Raw genomic sequence first — 23,077 nt, forward strand, 5'->3', positions numbered from 1 at the left:
GCTGCACTGTATGTGTATTCCTCACAGGAAAAGATATTCCCAGTGCTGAACATTATGGCCAGTAAATGAATCATATTACAGGTCCACAAGAACATAACCTTGATTTCTTCACAGCCCAATCTTTTTAGTGTCCCTTAGCATGAAAGGGCTTCCTAGAGCTAAAAAGCTGTACTCTTTCATCTCTGTGTAGCCAGTCAGTAACAATTCAATGTCTAGGCCAAAATTAAAAATAGTAATAATAATTAAAGAAAATGAAAGTGACACCATCTAAAGCTTTTATGTCTATGACGGTTCTTGCATGGTCAAGTACCTCCCATGCTATATATAAAACTGCCAATGTTGGCTTCAGAGGGAGCAGTATTTCTAGATGGTTTGCAGTCAAAAACTGTACTTTGAAGCAGCTTCATATGTATTGAGCAATTTTCCTAAAATATTTATTCGCTACTTTTAGTCAAATATGTTTAATTAAGGGGCTAAGTTCCCCTTTTCTTTTCCTGTTACCTATCTGGCTCCAAAAAATGAGCATGGACTTCCGAGGGTTATAGTTTTGTTGTTGTTTTTTTTTCAAATATCATCACACTGATATTAATAAATTGGCTTTAAACTTCTAATATAAATATATTATTAATGTCTAAAGTTGCATTAAGCAGTTTCACAAATATACTAGTACTCAAATGCACTTACATCTCCATTTTCAACTTCTTTATCATTAATAACAAATCTATAGGTAGAATTTGGTGACAAGCTTTCAGCTTGAATCCAGAAACGGACTTCTCCTTTATCCAGAACCTCATAAGTTAATTCCGATTTCAGAGGTATTGCTGCAGGGAGGGGGAAAAAAAAAAAAAAAAAAAAAAAAAGGAAAAAAAAAAAAAGCAATCATAAGTCATCAATGCATGAATTCTTTTAAGGGACTTTTGTAGTCAAACATTATATCGTCCCATTATTTATGGAATGCTGAATATAGAAGTAATTTTATGCATTGAAAAGACATCTAATGTCTTTGGCTCATTTTTAAATTACTTTCTCAAAGAGAAAATAGAGTCTACAATTTACAGTTTGTAGATTATTAAAGGAATAAGCTAGAAACAACTTATAGTCTATTATCAAGTTGATTAGTGAAGCTGCCATTGTATCAGGAAGATCCTTTTGAAAATTCCAGTCACTAGTATGTAATTATATTTATTTTAGAAGTAAAAAATAGATTAAGGTCTTCAACTTACTTGGATTCTTTATTTCATTGCTTATTGTCATCAAACGTTCAAACTCTGAAATTCAGAAAAGCACATTTTAATTTATTCTGAAAAATATGGTCATGATTGTCAACGAAGTTATAAATGAGCATGAGCAAATAATCTCCTTAAGTTTTACATGTGAAATACACAATTTTCTTTAGAAAATTATTCCCTAAATATAAGCTGTAAGAAATTTAAAAGTATGATACATGGATTTATTATGAGTTCATTTTTTATAAGTTGATTTTTCCTATTTCCTATGCCCCATCACTAGAGGTGTTCAAGGCCAGATTGAGGCCACCCTGAGCAGTGTGATCAAGTGGTGGCAATCATGTCCACAGCAGAGGGTTTGGAATTGAATGATCTTTAACGTGCTTTCCAACCTACACTGTTCTATGATTCTATGATTTCATGCATACCCTCTATATTAAACTTCCTATGAGATTTAAACTAAGGATGGAAGACAACAGCTCAGACAGTGCATGAGGCATTTTTATCTACTGACATCCTTTCTGACAAGGCACCTGAAAATCTTGCTTACTATGGCAGGAAACAATGAGTGCAACTTAGTCTGAAAAAGGTGAAGAAAATTCTATCTAATGCACTACATTCTCATAAAGGCTGTGTGTCTAGAAATCACATTATTAGGTTTTCAGACTAACCCCATACCATTAATAATAAAGATTTAGAATATGAACATTGTTGCCAATTCCAGTATTTCTGAAGTGGGCAGTGAAATAATGTTTTTTTGGCACTGAGATATGAAAACAGACACTTGTTTTTGGAACAAATACAGGTGTAATTTTGAGTGATGGATATGACAAGGGAAGACATAAGGTAAATATGTGTTGGGAATCACTTTGTCCTGTATAGAAAAACTTAGAAGGTAGGACTTAAGGTAACAAGACCTATAAAGCATTTTCAGAGACATGCTTCAAAACTAAACAAAAAGGAAGTTACCATTATCAAATACAGGCCTGTCTTTTCCAACACTATTCAACAGAAATTTCAAAATATTACAAATTTATCTTCCTTTATCTATGTCCTGGATAATCTTTTTTTTTTTTTTTTTTTTTTTAATAAATGTACAAAAAACTTTAAAAACTTGATACCAACTTTGAATGGAAGGTGAAAGGTAGACTGATGCTGATTGCACTGTGACAGAAATCCTGCCTACAACTGGACTCTCACTTGGCCTCATTGTTAATAAAAAAAAAGGCCTCATCCTTAAATATCTTAAAAAGAAGGTGGCAGGAGAGACAATCATGCTTAATTTAAGAACTCAACAATTGCAGAATGTGGACTGCAAAAGCTCCAAAAATATTTGTGTGAAAGAATAGCCAAGTTCTCTCTGCATTTCACCTCCATAACCCTATATGGTATACCAAAGTCAGACTGAAGCAAATCCACTGCAACTCCAATGAAATAAATCAGCTACAATAAAGTAAAACAAAATTAATATCAATTTATACCAAAAGATGACTGAACTCAATATATTTACTTTTTGTTAAAGGAACATTCTTTTTCTCAGATTCTTCTCCCTAATTCTATGCACCTCACTGGTATTAAATTGTATTTATACTAAATTTCATTATTGTGATAATAATAAAAAAATATAACAACATGAAACCTGCTGTGATATCATTCTTTTTTTGCTCTTTATCCACAGGAAAGAATGGGAGGTTTGTTTGTTTCTTTTTCTTTGAAAATGTTTATTGCAGATGGGGTAACGAAATACAGACCTGAGCTGGTAAGAACCTTACCTTCCTCATCCAGAACGAAGCTGGATGAAACACCATCTGTGTCACTAACTGAAATACAGTAAGTTCCCATGTCCGATTTATCAGGATTCTTGAAGTACAGCTTAGAACTAAAATAATCAATAATGAAGGATATAATTAGTGGGTTTTATCATGCTATTGGGATTTATTAATAGTATAAATTCCTAGGACTCTGATACAGATGATTGCATGACTTACTGATCTCCTTCTGTCTCAATCTTAAATTTATCAGAATCCTTAATCTCCTCATATGATTTTCCCCACAGAAAATTAGATGCATCCGTAGCTTCTTTGCATTCAAAACCCAGGTAAATATTACCTTCCTCATCCACACCTGAAAAGATTTCTTTTGTTCCTGCAAAATGAGAATCAAAACAAATGTCAATGCTGCATTTCTCTTTAGCAGTGCTATACAGAAATGATAAAAACCTATGCAGATGCTAACCATTACCATTAATAGATGTCGGTTTACCTGTATGTTTTGAAGTATGTTTGTGTCATATTTTGATTCAGCATCACATTCTAGCCACTTTCTTGCTCTAAACAAATAAGGAATACTAAAAATACTACGTGCTTATTGAGAAACAAACCAATAAAATGAAACTGAATAAGAGAAGATACATACAATTGAAGTAAATTATATTCAGTACTGAAGCTTAAATAAATTAGCTGTGTTATACTTTTCACCCATCACAGCAGCACCTCTGATTATGAGAAAAAAAACTAAAACAACCAATTATCAAAATATTTCCTGCAGTAAGTAAGGCAACAAGGCTTGGTAGTACCTCTGAATTCACACCAAGTTTTTCTTTCAGTTTTAAGGCTAAGAGCTTTTGAAGTTGTGAAATACTTATTTGTCCTACAATATCTGGTCAGAGTGATTAAATCTCTTTGCAGGTATTTCAGAAGCAGAGGAGGTAAAACAGTCCATTACCAGGGCTTGCTTCAACGAACACTGGTTCAGATATCTCAGATGACTTGCCAACCCCAGCATCATTCACTGCACGAACTTTGAAAACATAGGTATGACCCTGATGTAAATCGGTAACCTTGAAAAAGATGAATAGCAAAGCCAATTAAAAAAAAAAACAACACAACAGTCTAAGTTCTTTCATTTAGCTATATGATAATGTTAGCAGAAGACATTATTAGCAGAAGTTCAAACATGCAGCTTTGCTGAACTCAATCAGATGTTCTTAAAATTCAATTTTGAATTAACAAAAACTGTAATGTTTGTACGTTACCTTAAAATAATGGTGTGAAGTAGGTTTTTCATTAGCAGTGATCCAGTCCTCTGTATCTACTTCCTTATAGTCCACTAAGTACCCAGTAATGGGGCTTTTGCCTTCATACACAGGAGCTTTCCATAGAAGAACAAGTGATGTATTTCTAACTTCACAAACTGTGAGATCATATGCAGGACCTAAAACAATTCAAACATTTGATAACATATATGGAAGTTCACATCAGTGAAGTAATAAAGTTTTTAAACTGTTCCTGAAGACATGGAAATATATAATTTTAATTTTGTTTCGACTGTGTTTCTTTCCAAATATCTCCTCCTATGTAATAAACTTGTTATTCATTATATTCAAGTAAACAGCAAGATATGCTTTATGTGGTGAGTGACATTAACATTCCAAAGCATGCACTCTTATCTGGATGCCAATATTTCCATTATAGCAGAAAGTTATTCAGTTTGACAATCTATGCTGTTCAAAATTTTACAACAAGGAATGGAACTTTTTTGTGTATTCTCCAGCCCCAAAACGAAGTTGCTTCACTGAACGTAGATCCAGGTTCTCAACTTAGCATCAAGATTGTATTTTTTCATGGTGTACATCCTGCAGCCTGGTTCAAAACCAACTGGTACCAGTGGACTTCAAATCAGGCTTCACTTTCTTTGGCAAAAGAGCATTCTTCAATAGGAAGTGGATAATGATAGCCAAGAATAACTTTTACATAGTATGTCTGCTAAGATAACTATTTACACCAAAAACATCCTGATTTATTCTAGAAATAAATTCTTACCTTTGCAGCTATCATGGAATGCTCTCACTGCTATTTACCTTCACTTAACTGTCCCAGAACCATTCAGTTGAATTTATAGCATTTAGTTTTTACTACATTCTTGGTATTTATCCCTATCTATAGACTATCAAGGCATAATCATATCCATTTACAAGAAAAGTGACAACATCTATAACAGAATACTGCCTCTCAGACAAATAATGTAGCTGGAAGCTTGCTTCTTGCATTTTAAATTTAAAATAATAAAACCTGAGACAGGGATTTTCCAGTGCTGTTAGTCTTGCCTACATCAAAATATTACTTTTTCTTACTACAAGTCTCATCATGTAAAACAACAAAAAGCAGGAAAACCTTGAAAACAAATCTGATTGCCATTCCAGCTTACTTGATGTCAACGTGTGAGAAATTTCTCAGGGCTGAGATTCAGTGCATCACAGAGTTTTTCTCAGTAGTACATAAGTACATTTCAGAAAAGAAACATTTGAGTATATGCTGCAGATCTTACGAGGTTGAATACTAGACTTTTCATGGAAATTTTCAAGGAATTTTCAAGGAAGGTAAAGCATTCTCTTAGGGCTCGATTAAGATTCCAACCTAAATGTCTATATATCCAAAGATAATTGAATTTCCACTGGCAGATGCACCTACTAGAAATCTAGACAACAGGACAAAATCTGTAATGAAATATTTTCTATTCTGAGGAGTCTGAGATCACATATGTTTCTTTTTTTTTTTTTTTTTTTTTTTATTTTAAGTCATGTAAAATAATTCATGAGCTTTCATCACTAACTCACAGAGGCTCACAGATATACCTAGGGCTGGAGTTCTGCAGAACAATGAAATAATAATGGACTCTGGGCACTGAATCCATCACTCACACTGGAAATCTTGCAATTCTATATCAAAACGTGGGAGAATATTTTGGTGACACTGGGATTACATTGCAGTCACATCACATTAGTCAGCCATACTTTCAGCTACTCAGGGAAAAGATCGGCCTCTCACAGTCTAAATTCTCAAGTTTTTATATTTGCTATTGCTAAGCTATTATTTAAAATTAATCTTAGTAAAGACTTGGGAAATGTTTTAACAAGTCTGAAGATCTGGGGGCACAAGAAGGTTGTTTGTTCATGCTGTTGTTTAAGCAAGAAGAATGTAATGCTCCATTCAGCTGTACTCATAATGAGAACAATGTAATCAGCCAAGGAACGTAAAGGTCAGATTATTCATTATGAAAATGAGAATTTCACTCTCTTCACTTCCTGAAAGTGCCTTTTACTTAATTTCTTTATATATAATTTTAAATGAAGGATGAAGGATAATCTTGACTGGTTTACACACTGGGCAGTTTCACTGACATTTGCAAAAAACTTTAGAGAGTATAAATCACAGATCTATTCTTTAAGGAAAGTAACTGTCCCTCTGATGTTGCATTTAAGCTACATATTACAGAATGGTAAGAAATTGTAATTAACACACTGGAAGTTTATGTTAGGAGTTTAAACATTTTGTAATTGACAGCTTTGCCATGTCATTGAACCCAGAAGTCAAGGTTTATGAAATCAGAGAAGAACTGAGCTAGAAACTGTGCTGACGAACTCTCTGACAAGTGGTTTTGCAGAAAAAAATAAATAAATCCTTGGCATTAAACAGAAGTAAATCCTAAACTTAGTACAACAATGTAATGATTTTTTGAATGACAAATAGGAAGGGATTTATAGGGGAGCATATAATTTCAGGATGTGGAGTCACCACTTCCCTGCTTAGTACTGACAAAACTTGATTTGAAATATCTCCAGTTTGTGTGCTACCATTCAAGATGGACATGAACCACTTACTTAGAAAAAGTTCAGAAGTGAGAAAAAATACATTTATTTAGAGATAGCAGATAAATGATCCATGTGGAAATGCTTCACAGACTTGTTTTTCTTGTTAAGACAAAAGCTGTGAGCCTGAACAAGTTTTTAAAAACAAAGAAAATCCACTGAATCATAGAATCACCAAGGCTGTAAAGACCAAAAAGGTCATCCAGTCCAATCGTTCACCTATTACCAATAGCTCCCACTAAACCATGTCCCTAAACACAACATCCAATCGCTCCTTGAACAACCCCAGGGTTGGTGACTCCACCACCTCCCTGGGCAGTCCATTCCAGTGCCTGACCACCCTTTCCAGCCTGAATCTCCCTTATGCAGTGTGAAACCATTCCCTCTAGTCCTAGAAGAGAGCTATGCAAAGAGGAAAGGAGCAATCTCCTCTTCACATCCTCTGTAGACAAGACAAGGAGTAAACAGGATTAAATTACAAGCAAGTTTCAGGCATAATAGAAAAACTTCTGCATTATAATGTAGTAAAGTTTGGAATAGATCCTGTCTATATAGCCTGGACATTCTTCATGGGTCTATAAACAAGCCTCTGCCAACAACGTAGGTATTTATCAACTCAGTGAAGTATTTCTTGTTCTAGGAAAAAAGCTACATTTTATATAGAAAGCAAAAATAAAGATTCCAGACTTCTTAAGTTAATTATGCCTTTTTAAAAGTCTTCAATAGTTTTACATAAATAATTTCAGTGTTTTGATTTACTGACAAAAAGACCACGTGATCACTCAAGTATAAAACAGATGTGTATAGCTCAGACAGATCTTGATTACTTAAACAGGTACTAAGGTAGATCATTAACAGCATTACAAAACTCAGTGTCATATACAAAGTTCAACTTAACAACACATCTGTACTTCACAGCATTTGGAGGAAAATAAGATAAAAACATAAAAGTGGTTGGTACCTGTAAATTCATTATGGGCTGTGGTTTGACACCCTTTGTTTAGGCAAATCAGTAACAGATATCAGAAACAGCTTCAGCAAAATTGTTGCTCAGTGTGAAGGAGTGTTATAAAAAGAGCACACTAGCCTTCAAGTATCCTTTCATAGGTTATTTGCAGAACTCATGCATTACTGACAGAAATCGATTCCCTTGGTATCTAACATTCAGGCACAAATTTACATGCTCACAGGGTAACTAAAAGTTAACTTCCTTCTACTGCCTGCCCTAAATTCACAGCGCTTCTTTAATGTTTTTAAAGAGTTAGCACTGTAATTAACAGTCTTTAGCTATGCCTACACTGCTGAAGTAAAGACGACCTAAACACCAGTTTAATTTCTCACACATGATCATTCCTACTGTGTGGTTGTTAGCACATTTGTTCTAACACCTGGCTAATAACGATTTGTCAGGTAACATCTGGGTACAATCTGCAGTAATCACATAGTGGGGATAGGGGGGAGGCAGGCACAGTAATTGAGACTGTGAGAGTTTAGCTATAAGTTGTGAGGTATGCTGTGCTACTTTCCTTTAGGCCAAGAAACAGGTCCCTGCTGAATCTTATTTATGACCACCATCCCAGTATCAGAGTCTGAAACTCCAGAAATAGTTATAATAGACTCCAATTATTGTGCTAGGATGACTGCATGTTGCCCTAACGGAGAGAGTGAGATAGAGCTCATAGCCCAGAGCTAAAAAGATGATGGTAATAAAAACATACAATAAAGGCTGAGGGTATTTTTGTTCTGATACGGACAGTAAATGAAAGTGATGTTTAACAAGCTAAGTAAAGAACATCCACTTCTTAGAGCATCTGCTGTCATCAGTGGAGATCCAGAGACATTACTAGAGCATTACATGGGTTGTATAAAGAGTTTATTGTAAGATTAATTCATGAGAAACTAATAGACTTACCAGGTTCTGGCATAGTCCAGGCTTTACACTTAAAGTGCTCACTGGGATCTGAAGGTTGACCTATTCCAACCACATTTGCTGCAGCAATTTTGAACTCATAGAAGGCATCTTCTATCAAATCCTCCACCTTTACAGAGAAAACAAATCAATATATCAAAAGTTATGATTTATAGTGTTTAAGTACACAAAATAGTTAAAAATAAGCATTTTGCCATTGGTTAATTCATTATCAAGATTTACTGCCATGCCTAGACTACTGGCAGGCTCTAACCTATGGATTTTACTCTTAAACCAAACTTGCTACATTAATATAGGCTGTACTTCCATGATTTCAAACACATCATCCTAGAAGTATCAACATTTTGGCATGACAGGCTGTAAAAGATTGAGTAAAAAAGGTCCAGAGAACCTAATTAACGAATGGCCACCAACAGATACTGAGGGAGGAGTGTTCGAAGATAAAATAGTTTCCTGTAATATTTATACATTGTTTGCTTTCACAAGAGTTCAGATGTTTATTTAGTCTAGAGAGATCATATTGGACTGACCAGAGAAGAGGGGGAAACAAGGAGGAATTAATACCTGTAGTGTGTGTGTTACTTTGGGAAAGAGTCTCTCTTAACAATTATTTTCTTGCTTGTATGTGTTTTTCTCAATATTACTTATCATTACATAGTGAGGAAGTAAGCACTGAAAATGGGATAAGCAGAATCTATGCTACCTCTCTGCCTGGTAAGTGAAACCAGACATATTCAATGAGTGTGTCTTCACACCATCATCTCAGATTTTGAGATCAAGGTGTGCAATCTGTAAGGCAAGCACCTCTTAACACCTTAAGCACCTCTTTCCTTTACCAGACCACCTCAATTCAATAAACAAGTCTTCAACACTTCAGTCCTCTTGATTAATTTATCAAAATTGTATTTAATCACTCATATACCTCAAGCGGAAAGTGCAGCAGTAATTCTGGTACAGATACTGAAAGGTTTTAAATGTTCACGGATAAACATACTATAGCTGTATTCTCTGGAAAAACATGAGATTTATATATATATATGTATATCAGTGTGATATTCTTTATGGGAACAAAGATATGATGTGATGATGATCTGGGGCAGCATTAGATGCAATACCAAAGTAAACAGAGTAAGCTAAGAAAAGCCGTGCATCAAGACAGTTAAGACAGAATTTCCTGACAATAAAGAGCAATATAGTGTCGTTTACAAAAAGCAACAATAATTCAGCCAGTGAATATGACTTTGAAATCCCAGGTTATTAAGGAAAGAATATTTTTGGGTTCCCATTGAATTATTTAATCAGAGACAGTTACACTTCAGTGATTTCCTGGTGCTGTTCTGTGTATCTGAGGGCTCTGTCTGATTGCAGTGTCATAAAATATTCTGGGCTACTAAAAGCTGTCTTACTTTTATTTCCCTTAAGTATTTCAAATTTCAGTCCACAAAAATAATGTATGAAGATGCACCTTCAGGTACAAATCCAGCTACTAGCAGGATGGAGACTTAAATATCAACTTAAACTCTGAAGGGTTTCCCTTAATTACTCATATGTTTACAAATGAGTTCAAAATTGAAAATATCAGAAAATCATTGCTTAGCACTGCCATTTCTAGTCTATCCTATCTACCCTTTTTTATTTCTTTCTATCCATTCTCTGTCTGCTATGTCAGAGATGCCAGTTATAAACTCAATCACAATCATATGTGTAGTTGAGTACTACTGGCTGCCTTCTATTCATGAAATATTCTTTCTGAGTTCATCTGCAGGGTTTTTCACTTCAGTCTCAATTTTTTCCTAAAGACTTATTTATACCTTGATAAACAATTTGCTGGCTTGCAAAGATAATTTCAATTATTTTTTTGAGAAAAAACAACATTGTTTAATAAGCATCATATTGATTAATTACTTGCTGTATCTTATCTTTCTAATCTCTCCTCATGCAAGTTAACTAGAAATTCCTTCTGTTAACCAACTGAATAAATTATAGGAGCTACCAGATGTAATTTATCTCAAAACTAAAATTACTGATCTGGTACACTGGAAAGGAGGATATTAGACATAACGGTAGGTTTATTAATAGACTCCTATTTCCAGGTGCAGGCAAAAGTTGAGAGAAAGAACAGGGCTCATTACATTTGTTTCAAGCCCATCTGCATTTCATTTTCAAGTCCCCAGTTCTACAGACAGCATGATCATCTGTCCTACTAAATGCTGCTATCCTTTCTCTGGATGTTACTACAGTGGTGATACACATGCTACTCATTAGTGAAAGCTGTATTCAATTTTATGAATATGTAGCTTATCTCGTCCTTTGTGAGAAATTAACTCCGCAAATTTTTCTTCAAAATTTCTTCATCTAATGTCCATATTGGTCTTTCAGTTTCACATTAATGATTATGCTGATTCACTGTGTCTCTACTCCAGCTTTCACGCTTGTTACACTCCAAAATACACAGCAGGATGGCCTGTTAGTATTGTAGTAAGTAAATTTAAATAATTTATCTACATAAAAGTAGAACTCAGCCAAGAGCAAAGAATTAGTAAAAAACCAACTCCAGAAAGTTAAGGATTAAAAAAGTACCAACCGTATAAATTGTCCGGGTAATAAGGGAAGAATTGACTTCATGCCAGTTTTTATGGTTAGCTTCCCGTTTATCTATATAATAACCAAGGATTGGGGAACCTCCACTGTACTTTGGTGCTTTCCAGCCAAGGGTCATTGAATTACCATCACAGTTCAGAAGAGTGATGCCATGAGGATATGATGGGCAAGCTATAAGAAAATAATCAAAATTAATTTTGTCTCCAAACATAAATATGGAAGCTCCTGTATGGAACATCTGCCTGTTGTCCTGTCCTCTCAGGAGGTGATAAGAAGAAATAGATGAAGACTGACATTTACTGACACTTGCTGAATGTTCCTGGAGAGATAACAGTGGATGTGAGCAGTGCAGCAGTGAGTGGTGTGTTTGAGCAGTGGTGACAGCTACAGAGGATCACTAAACTTTTAGAAGCATGACATACAGGCTCTGCTTCAGCACTGGTGAAAAATGCATAGCTAATGATGGTGAACATGCTAAAAATTAGCGTTTTGTAGCTGAGAATTTAATCTATCAAATATTGTTATTGTACTCTTTGTATTTATTGAATTTTCCATGGAAATAAATATGAGGCATTACTTTAGTAGTGAGCCTTACAAATAGTCGAGCTGAATTTCTCTTAAGACAACTGAAATGGATTAAATTCATTCACATCCTGTAAGTTTCTATAAGGTCCATTTGCTCTGTGTTTGGTGACATACTCCATGCAGCTCTCACTTTCAAAACATACAGTGTCAAAATAAAAGGTGTGAGTGCATTTATGAAATATGAGTGACAGATATAAACGAGTTTGTGTCCCACCTACCCATATGAGACACGCTTCGTCCTAAAAAAATTCAAGAATAGATTTGTCAGTAACACCTCATGCAAAGTTAGGAAGGCATCTTTTAATATTTGTTCTGACTTGTAGAACTTTTAGAGTATTATTTTTGACAAGGATACTTGTTGGTCTTCTCTAAGAAATATGGGCCATTTGGCTGGTGAGATGTTCCATTTTAAGTATTTCAGTAAGAATCTGAAACAGTGCAGAAATGGAAATTGCCCAGATTTATGCTCTAAATAATTTTTCACCCCTCTACTCGCCATGTATTGTTCCTACTGGAAGTAAAACCATGGATTGTTCTCACACAGGAATTTTGCTTGCAGGGTACAAGACGACGCAGGCTGTTTTCTGACCTTGAACAGCCAAAGGCAATTTTCTGTTAAGCCCCATAGTAATAAAGTTTTCCAAAACTCTCCTAAATTGAGCAGATTCCATCCTAAATTGATTTACACCACTCCAAGTCACCCATAAGCTATTGCCTAACATCATCAAAATTTACTGTTTATTTCTTATAGATGAGCAACTACAGGAATCCGGGGCATTACAACGAATCTGACCCAATATTTCTAAGACTGTAGAAATAACTTTCATTTTTAAAATCATCTTTTCTTTATATAGCAGCCACATCCCAGAATGTAAACTTCAGTGAGGGAATGTGTTTAATGGCTAGAAAATATACTGTTATAGTAAATGAGCTGGTTGTTGAATGTAACTCATTAAAGAAACAAGAAGTTTAGTTGCACAGAATTGTACTTACTAAGGGCTGCTTGCACTTTTATAGCCTCTGACTCCTGTGAGTTTTCACTGAATCCTACAGCATTCACAGCTTTCACACGGAAGATATACTGTTCACCAGTTTCCAAACCATGAACAACAAATCTGTGTTTAAAAAACAAAAATAAAAACACATTTTTTTTTTTTTTTTAATATATCCAGTAAAACCATTCTTTGCTGTAACATGAAATCTTGACAATCATAAATTCAACCTCATGAATGCTTCACAAAGAAAAATATTCCCAGGAGGGAAACTGATATATAATTTTATGATTTAATGCAATGTATTTGGATGTAACACTGGAAAAAGTCAGAGGATTCATATTGAATTGCTAATGCTGATCTACTGGGTAGAATCATGCCAACTCTAGTATCTTTCACGTGAGTATTGGCTTGCCAAATTCTAATCTAATCTTGGAAGACACTATAGTTTTCATTTCATTTTCATAGTAACCACCCAATGAAGCTTTCAGTTATGTTATGAGGTTCTGGGCAATTACTGTAGCATTAGAATAGTCAGAAATATCCCAGTACAGGATAGATTCACTATTTTCTTACTTTTGTGCTGCCCCTACCCTTTTGGTCAACAGTTAGTCCTCTACTTTTTGTCTGTTCAAATTGCTTTGATCAAACTGCTTCATCAAAGGATTCAGCAGAACACAAAGTCACTCAAAATTAATTAGTAACTGACAAAATATACTAAGCAGTATGACGTGCTTGTTATACGCCCATAAGAAAATATGCCTTACACATTTAAACTTAAGAAAGACATAGACATACTAGGAAGAGTCCAGAGAAGGACTACCAAGATTATCAAGGGACTAGAGCAGCTCTCCCATGAGAAGAGAAGAATTTGCCCAGCAAAGTTTAGCTCAGAATCTGCAAACTATTTTTATTCACTCTCGTTCAGCATTCACAACGTATGAGAACACCATCGCTTAGCAGTTAAACTGAATTAAAACTAACTACAGATTCTAAATCTCCACAAAATATGTAAGTATTGCCAGTACCTGCTATAGTTAATAGGTTTGTGGTTAGCAGGTTCCCACTGATTTGATCCCACCACAGAATAATCTATGTAGTAGCCATACAAATTCTCTTCATGTTTTGGTTTGTCCCATTGGACTACAACTGATGTTTTTGTATTCCTTGTGGCCACTACCCGACCAGGTGCTGATGGGACAACTAAGAAAAAGAGAAAAATATGTATTGTTATGAAACACATTAAAAAAAATAAGTGAAAGTAGACAATGCTGGACACTTATACAATATTTCATTACTCTGGCTATGATTTTTCTTGCTGTTATTATTGTTATATGATTTATAATTTAGTGTGAGAGGAGAGAGACCCAGAGCACCCATATGGATGCCTACATAAACATACTTAAATTTAGATGTAAGCCTCAAATTCAACCCCCTTCTACCGCTCAATTCAACTGTGTCATTTTCAATGGCCTAGCATACTCCTTATTCACTCTAGTTCTCACTCAAGAGAAACAGCCACCCCATAGTCTGTACACAATGTTTAGCAGTCCCACGAAATTGTCTCAGCTACCCTTAGGAATGCTGAGTAGTGATGTGTGCCAGAAATGAAGTCATGTTTATCTGATGCATTTTAGCTCAGGTGGTTAACTCCACCTCTGAAAGTACTCCTTCATTTTCTCTTTAAAGTAAAATCATCTTCTTTCTGCTGTCAATTGTAATGATGATTTATTCAGAACTTCTTGTGTTAACCGCTAAGGGGCAGTTTATTTTCTGCACTAAGTTAAATAAATACATTGTTATTATTTCCTACTTTGGGGAATGTTGAACAGTTTAAATACTTTTTATTCATTAGTGAAATATCAAATCAAGAATGCATAAAAGCAAAAGATGATTTAATTTCATTTTGTATAGTAAGAGATCAAGCTAAAAGGCAGTGGGCTGCTTTTTTAAAAGTTATGGTAAATGTTAAGAAGAATCTATCAACATTTATTGCACTATGGTATATCAGATATTGTATTAACTTCCTCAATTTCCAGCAAGTCCACTAACAAGTTATGTTCTCCGAAGGTGACAGTTGTCAATACATGAGGCTGTCATATTTAAACTTTGCTAAACCTCAAAAGTAGACCAAATATTTAAGCAACAAGAGGAATAACCACTCCCTAAATTTTTACTTGTGTGGTTGAATGTGGCCCCAAAATACACACTTCATTTTCATCTGGAATGTAACCATTGACCATGAAGATGTATCTTCCCCCATCACTGAAATCTAATCATCTGTCTGCCACAGGAATTCTGTACCAGATGTAATTTGCCACTTAGAATACTAGGAAAGAAAGGAAAGACTAACTTATCGAGCTGAAAATGTAGGAAATTAAGTAGTATATAATTTCCTGAGCCAGACAATGTAATTATCTAAGTCAGTGACAACCCATGCTCTCTTTTGAAAAGTCATGTGTAGAGCACTGTGAGGAATGACTAACTAAAATCCATTTAACTTTTTAGCAACTATTGTTCTCAGCAAAGAGACTTGTAATAATTATGAAAAGTTTTGGAATGCTTTCAAAATTTAACAACTTTGTCTTTTTAAAATTCTGCAGTATTGAACACAAATGAATTTGATTACTACTGTTGTAATCAGACTAATTTAATTTCAACATTAGCTGTCTCTTTATATTTTGTATGATATCAACTGTATTCAATTTTAAGGCCTACAATTAATTCCTTACCAATAGTATCTTGTGGTTGAATAGGTTCTGTGATTTCAGATGGATCACTGATGCCATGCTTGTTTGCTGACAAGACTCGGAAGACATATGGTTTTCCTTCTGCAAGGTCAAACACTGCATAGCGAGGAGATTTTACAGCAACCTGTGCATTGACTCTTTGCCAACTTCCACTGCCAACCATAGACTGAAAGAAGGGAAATAAATAAATAAAATAAAATAAAATAAAATAAAATAAAATAAAATAAAGAAAAAATAAAAAAGCTGCAAATCACTTTTGAGAACTGTCAGAAATAAGCATTGCTATATTGCATTCTGCCATGAATTTGTTCATGAACTAATGGAGAATGATTATTCTCAGATGTCCCGCTTTAGCATATGCAGATTCTCATAACTTGTGCATTTAATTACTCTACAGGAAAGGTCTGAGTACTTAATTGTCTCCCTATCTGTCTAGACTTGAATATATGTACTCTTGTACATATAGCTAACCTGCATTTAGAGTCATGACTGTCAGCTATGATTGGTGATCAATCCCAAAAGATTGGTCCCAAAGGTCTCATACTCTGTAAAATTTACTTGAACACCCAAAGGTTCAGTATAATGCACATTAAGCAGAAATGTATGTTGTGGCGTGAGGTTATTTTACTCTCTGCCACATATTTACAGCTTCTTTTTAGAAAGGTCACATCCCTAAAATCATTCATCAAATGAAACAATTACTTTTGAATAGTCTCTGTTATACTGCTTTTGGAAGAGTTGCTGGGCTAGTTAGTATTATAACTGCACGTAGAAGAGAGCCAGCAAACCAGCAGTCTCTGAAAATTCTGCTATCCATTAGATTCCCCAGGTAATTTGTTGACCTAAAACAAAGATTACTCTTACTGTAGTTCAATATGCTTCATAAAACACAAGTGCCCAGTAAACAGCATAAATAAATTGCCTTCCAACACAGAAACATGCATAAAAATTATATTTTCATAAATTATCAGGAAAAGAGCCCAAGAACAAAATCTAATGGAGTGCAGATTTCTCACAGAAGGGTTACTGTTTCATGGGTCCTTAGATACTACCCTGTACATTATAAGGCTTACTTTAGGTGCATAAAAAAAAGTAAACATCTGGAGCCCATGTATCAAAATCTTATTTTATAGATGCATCTATTGTTGTCTATAGCAAAACAAAAATGTAACATTTTCTTCTTTAATAAGATGGAAAATCTGAACTTTTTTTTATTATTTAACTTTTTGGAATGAAAAGTATAAATTGTTGCATTTCAGTTTCATAGGGGCAAGAATCGATATATTTTACCCTGCAGTCTGATTCAATTTATGTGGTAAAAATGCTTTAAGGGAATATTGCTATGCTGTATGGAAAATTCACTTTCAGTTTGTGTTTCCTGAGGCCTTTAAATACTCCTTTTGTTATGCAGGACTGAGATTTCTTTATTTGAAATTAATTAGAAAATGTGCTTCCTAAATTAACAAATGACTGTGCAAAGCAAAAACCAAATGTACACTTATGTACTGATTGGGCTATTCATATATACAAGTTATTTATATTCCAAATAATTTTACAGTCAGGTATTAATTAGTGTGATGAACTTTTTTTTCCCTAATAATAATATCCTTTTAGTTTTCATTCTCAGTTTCTCTCAGTAACTTTGGTACTTAATTAAGACTCATTTGTTCCTCTCTGCCATTGCTGTACAGTTTTTCTGAAGCTATATAAAGCGTTTCCTTTAAAATATGCATATATCTGTATTTTCTAATTCACAATTATATTGAAATTCAACTAAATTTTAATGTCCACTCAATAGAAACTTTCATCTGAGCTTTTCATCTTAATGAGTTCTGTATATTCTGGAAACAAGTAGGTATTTTTGGGCCTCATTTCATCCAAGTAATTGTCCAATACAAAGTTCTTGTTTCTTTTTCACTGCTACAGAAAAATGCAAGTAAATAGCTGAGATTATAGGCAGCTAAAATTAAGATTAATCCCATACTTCCTGTCAGACTGTGATTAAAACATGCTCCTGATATGGGTTGGTGTTGGGGTTTTTGTGTTTGGTTGGTTGGTTAGTTTGGTTGATTGTTTTTTTCCTGGAAACCATAGTCGGATACCAAAAGTTACTGTCAGTGGAGGTATCAGTACAGAACAAAGACCTAATTCAAAATTATTTGTTTAATTTGCATTATATTTATAAATAAGAACAGATATTTATATATAGGCATAAGTATAAATAAGAAATTGCATGTTATTATTTTGTTGCATAAAGAGAAACAAAATACTTAGTTCAATGGACTTTGTAATTAGTTTCCCTGAAAGTGAAAAACAGAAGGGGGAGAAATCATAAACATACTTTCTGGTAAATCTTGTTAGTGACCTTCATGTTACAGCACCCTGCTGGCAATATATGCTGATAAAGTACAGATGAAGGGCACTGGATGTAGAGATTTCAAAGTGACTTAGAAGAGGAAGGCAAGATGATAGGCTGCAAAAAGTGGGAAAATACCCACAAAATAATTGGCTAAGAAATGAACTTCAAAGGAATGTGCTGAACAGCTTTAAAAAGAAAAAAACTTGCACAGTAAGGTCCTAAGAAAATGCTGTCACGATATTTAAGATGGAAACTGAATGTGTGGCAGTTTTATGGATGGTTTCTCTGTTTGTGGGTCATTAAGAGGAGGCATATGCTAGAGACATCATTCATAAAAACTAAATATAGCTTGGCATGTAGGAGTTTTAGAGGTCAGGTATGAGGCCCAATTTACTTGCTGAAGTGATGGCAAAGCATTGCAAGGAAGAAAGACTACAACCTCTGGCTGTATTTCAACATGATTTAGATACCTGACTTGGGGACAGCTGTACCTAAATCTTTGTAGCCTACAGGGGAGAACAAACATCTCCTGCTGTGACCAACAAAGTTCCCTATCAAGTCCAAGGGAAGAGGAAGGCAACAAAGAAGACTGCTGGGCATCGGTGAATCTGAGGGAAACAGCTACTGGCCTCATAGGGAATAAACTGGAAATATTTGGTTATAGAAGAGGGGGCAGTATGACTTCAAAAAGAAGAGTATGAAGTTATGAGTCATGGTTTATTCCTTGCTTTTTTGCAGGACCAGCATAACAACCCCTTTAATACAGGCAAAGTGCAAACTTGCGGTCTTGTCTATAGGGATACGAAACCTAAGAAGATGGCTTTTTTTCCACTAAACTCCTATCTTACACATGTTATTTGTTCTCATTTTAGACAGCAGTAATCAAATTGCGAAGCAGTAACCTTTTCCCCAAACCTTGAATTTCAGTATCCATTAAATCATTTCATTGTCCTGGTCTCTCTAACATTCTATCACCAAATTCTGTAAGACTTCAAAAGATCCTAGTTTCTGCTCTGTTCTGTTCATTCTGCAGCTCTTAAAATGAGTTGAATATAACTGCATGTGGCAATGAAACCCTTCATAGTCAAATGCCTCTGTACAGTACAGTACCTTCTCAATGAAATACGTCAGTGGCTCCCTGCCACGAGGAACAGGTGGATCCCAGCTGAGCACAACATATGTTTTGCTGATTTCTGAAGCATGTACATTGGTGGGAGGGCCTGGAATCTGAACATCGCCTGGAAGAGTAATAAGCATAGCAAGTGTGAAACAGTGGATTAACCTCAGAGTCGGCTCATGCTACAGCTCATCTTTCTGACCTCCCACCCTGCAGCACAGTCTCAGCTATGATATCATACTTGCAGTCCACTTGCTCACTTCAATTCCATTTTGAGGAATTGAGTTGGTTATTTACTTTTTCAGTAAAAGTTAAATATGTCCCTGACAAGCTGTGCATTTGTCACACATTTTTTTCTCTTTGATCACATCTGAATTACTTTTATCTGCTGAGCAGAATGCCTTGGAAAAATCTCCTCATATATGCAAATAAGATATATTTTTTGATCAAAGACAGAAGCCCTGTGTGTTAATATATCTCTCTGCAAAAGAAGAACAAGAAGGAGGGACACAGCTTAAAACAAAGTGGAAAGCAGGAAAGGCAATACAATTCATTGAGATATAAAGTGATGATATTACAAGCCAGCCTAAAGCATTTCCAAAAACTGTAGAGCCCTTTGGTGTCTACCAGTTGGAGAGGCCTAACCAAAACCTTCTACCTTCTTGCTCTGAAGGACTACCAGGAAGGTGAGGCAGGACTCACATGTCCAGATCCAGGCCGAAGGAATTCAGCATGGCTCTTCCTGTCCACTATCACCCTCCACAGCATGAGAAGAAGTCAGTTTCCATGCCAGTGGGATTACAATGATGTAAAACCCAGACCTACAAAGGAACGCTTCAGACATAGCTACATAGTTCTGAATGAAGCTTCCTCTTGATAGCAGATCACAAATAACAATTCAGCTAATACCTGCAAATCTTTTACTCTTTATGGCTTGCCACTGAGGAAAAAAAAAGTTTTGTTGTTTTAAGGTCAGTTTACTCATTTCCCATACTAACAGGGAACACTTGTACCCAAAATTTTGACAATAAAAAAGAGAAACATGTTTTAATAGTAATCTTTAAATTAGAGAAACAATGCTGTGTTTATAAACATTTCTAGAATCTATAGGGCTCACAATTCAAAAAAAATAAAAATAAAAATAAAAATAAAAATAAAAATAAAAATAAAAATAAAAATAAAAATAAAAATAAAAATAAAAATAAAAATAAAAATAAAAATAAAAATAAAAATAAAAATAAAAATAAAAATAAAAATAAAAATAAAAGAATTTTATTTCTTCACTCATATTTTCCAGTCAAAAACTTTTACCATCAAAAACATTTACAAGTGAACTGACCTAGCCCAAGAGAATACATTTTTTTCTAAGTATTTTCTAATATTTGATTTCCTACAGATACTTTTTCCTTAAGAAAAGCACATGAATCAGATGAGTCTAAGACAAAACTGCTGACTTTCAGTCAAGAAAACTATTTTAAACATTAAAAATAATCATTTGCTGAACACTAAGTGTAGCCAAAGACTTCCAATTGGTTTTACATAACTCAACATATTTTTTTATACTCTTAAAAAAACAAAGTTGGCAGTTTCTAATGATATAACATGATAATATGACCCTCTTTCTTAGAACAAGGGGTAACAGATACTAAAAAAGAAATCTGTTTGTGATCTCTGAGATCACTTCTTCAACAGTGTTCTCCAATTTCACAAATGAAACTAGTGATCTATATGAATCATATTCTTTTTACTATATATGAAGAAATAATGAAAGAGGAATCGCTATTCATACTTATACCAGATTGGCTGTTTAACCCCCATGATCATTCTAAGGTAATTCTGAAAAGAGGAATATGTATTTTGAACCAAAACCAAAAAAAAAAAAATCAGACAAACATATTCTGATTCTATAATGTGATTTTGATTCTACAATATCCATAAAAAGTCATTTAGGATACATGGCCAAAATTTCATCTGTCCTAGCTGTGCACTAGAGAAACATTTTAACTTCTAATTCTCCATTCAATTACACTTATTCTCAGGTGGATTTTCTTCTATTAATTCATTATTGGAGCTTACAATGAATATTGTAAGCTTGTAAATTAATGAATATTATAAGCTTACTTTGTTAAAGACAGTAGATAGATTTTTTTTTGTCTATTGAGCCATTAAAGCTAACATTTTTGACCATTTAAGTAAAAAGAAGATTATTATCCAAGCCAATAATAATTAAAAAAAATAAATAAAAAAAAATGCATGGCATATAGAAACAACCAAAGATGGAAGAAATTTGGGCTTTATCGCAAAAACTGGCAGCAGTCTCTTTAGTTCTCCTGAGAAGAACAATATTTAGTCCATAAAGTTAACCTTAATAACAACATCTCCATTCAGAGAAAGATATGTTAATTATGTAAGCAGGATAAATAACATATGCAGTTGGTTTTAATTTTATTTTCATTTTTCTCCCTTTTTTTTTTTTTTAATGAATGCAGAAACAACTTGCTCAGCTCACCAAATGTACTCAAAAAACTATAGCTCCTAGAAGCATGGATGGAAGAGAAATGTTAGTGATTAAATGCAATGTTGTTTAAATGCAGCTTAGCACTAGCCAGAGTAAAAAGTGAGGAGATACTGTCAGCACTTACTGCAATTAGTGAAGTCAAGAGTGTAGTGATGTCTGTCCTTTAAGACCTTTACCTTTCACTTGTGTTCTCTCAGGCTTGCAAGCCAAAATAACTGACTATATTTATTATTATAAAGCATTTATTCACTAGGAGGATTTCTTTTCAAGCTGTTTCAGATTACAATGCTAAATTCCTGGGATTAAAACAGATGGACTGAAATCACAGAAATGTAACATACCTTCGAGGTCATCTTTACTGATTACAATCTTTCTCCCTTCATCCACACGAACAGCTGTTAAGCAAAATATTCAGTTAGTTTCTTGAATCTGTTTAACATATTTGTAAATGTTGCAAATTACTGTATATTATCTATTAAAAACCCTCTTTACTTCTATTTCCATAACTTTGTTACTAACTAGAAGTTATACATTGCTTCATTCACTTTCATAGGTAAGCCAAGTGAGACACTACCATTTATGATGTGATAAACAGTAAGAACCATAGTCACAGTAGTTCTTTTCTGTCACAGATTGGTAAACAGTTGTATTGTGATTTGGAATTTTGCTATAGGAATTAATTATAAAGCCAATGGAAAGAGTATCTTCAGCTCAGGTTTTACAGAATATATTGGGATAGCACTCAGTCATCTTCACAATGAGTTTAATTCCTTTCTACATAAGGGAAGCACACAAAACTGAAGGTGCACAAACATACAATATATGGAATAAAAGTAGTCCCCAGAGCAAGACAGCTTATTCTTCTCACAGAGAAGCTCTCATAAGGCTTCTCTGCAGACTTTAGTGCCCTTTAGCACAAGACCAGCTTTCAGAAAGGGTTTCTGTTCATTTGTAAGATTGACTTTTTCTATCAGTGATAATATCAGATACCTCAACTAGTAGCCAGGGGAGCTTTGTGTCAGTACTGGCACTTTTCTGAGGTGAAAAAAAAAAAAAGAAAAAGTTGTGGGTAAGTACATCAATCCATGGGTTGATGAATTTATATCATAATTCCATTTGTATTTTTTTTCTAAAGCAGGCATATTCAACTACTTTTCCAAATGTTGCTGCCATCAAATGTCAAAGATAATGGGACCTCTGGGCCCATTTCACATTGCAAATGATACAAGCTGCCAGGGCATACTGGCTCTTCTGAAAACACCGTTCTTTGTAGTAATTTATATTGTTTATACTTAATTAATTAATCACAGTGATAACTGAGATAGAATTCCCAGGTCCTGACAAATTGTCTG

The 23,077-nt window shown here is 34.4% G+C and overlaps 1 protein-coding gene across 2 annotated transcripts in view; it reads right to left on the bottom strand.

Moving 5' to 3' along the window:
* MYOM2 (myomesin 2) overlaps positions 1 to 23,077 on the bottom strand; it is a 72,408-nt gene that overhangs the window by 20,515 nt on the left and 28,816 nt on the right. Inside the window, exons 13-26 of one of the 2 annotated variants that reach the window (XM_015859343.2) lie at positions 22,067 to 22,120; positions 19,201 to 19,328; positions 15,714 to 15,897; positions 14,010 to 14,184; positions 12,983 to 13,104; positions 12,208 to 12,228; positions 11,388 to 11,575; positions 8,786 to 8,912; positions 4,261 to 4,439; positions 3,951 to 4,065; positions 3,215 to 3,371; positions 2,999 to 3,105; positions 1,224 to 1,268; positions 685 to 821 (exon numbers count right to left, since the gene is read on the bottom strand). In XM_015859343.2, the coding sequence (XP_015714829.2) occupies positions 685 to 821; positions 1,224 to 1,268; positions 2,999 to 3,105; positions 3,215 to 3,371; positions 3,951 to 4,065; positions 4,261 to 4,439; positions 8,786 to 8,912; positions 11,388 to 11,575; positions 12,208 to 12,228; positions 12,983 to 13,104; positions 14,010 to 14,184; positions 15,714 to 15,897; positions 19,201 to 19,328; positions 22,067 to 22,120 (1,739 nt within the window). The remainder of the gene's footprint in view (positions 1 to 684; positions 822 to 1,223; positions 1,269 to 2,998; positions 3,106 to 3,214; positions 3,372 to 3,950; positions 4,066 to 4,260; positions 4,440 to 8,785; positions 8,913 to 11,387; positions 11,576 to 12,207; positions 12,229 to 12,982; positions 13,105 to 14,009; positions 14,185 to 15,713; positions 15,898 to 19,200; positions 19,329 to 22,066; positions 22,121 to 23,077) is intronic. The other variant, XM_015859344.2, reaches the window with a different exon arrangement.

The sequence above is a fragment of the Coturnix japonica genome, chromosome 3 (genome assembly GCF_054131305.1).
Source record: "Coturnix japonica strain WE chromosome 3, WE-NBRP24, whole genome shotgun sequence".
Classification (NCBI taxonomy): Eukaryota; Metazoa; Chordata; class Aves; order Galliformes; family Phasianidae; genus Coturnix; species Coturnix japonica.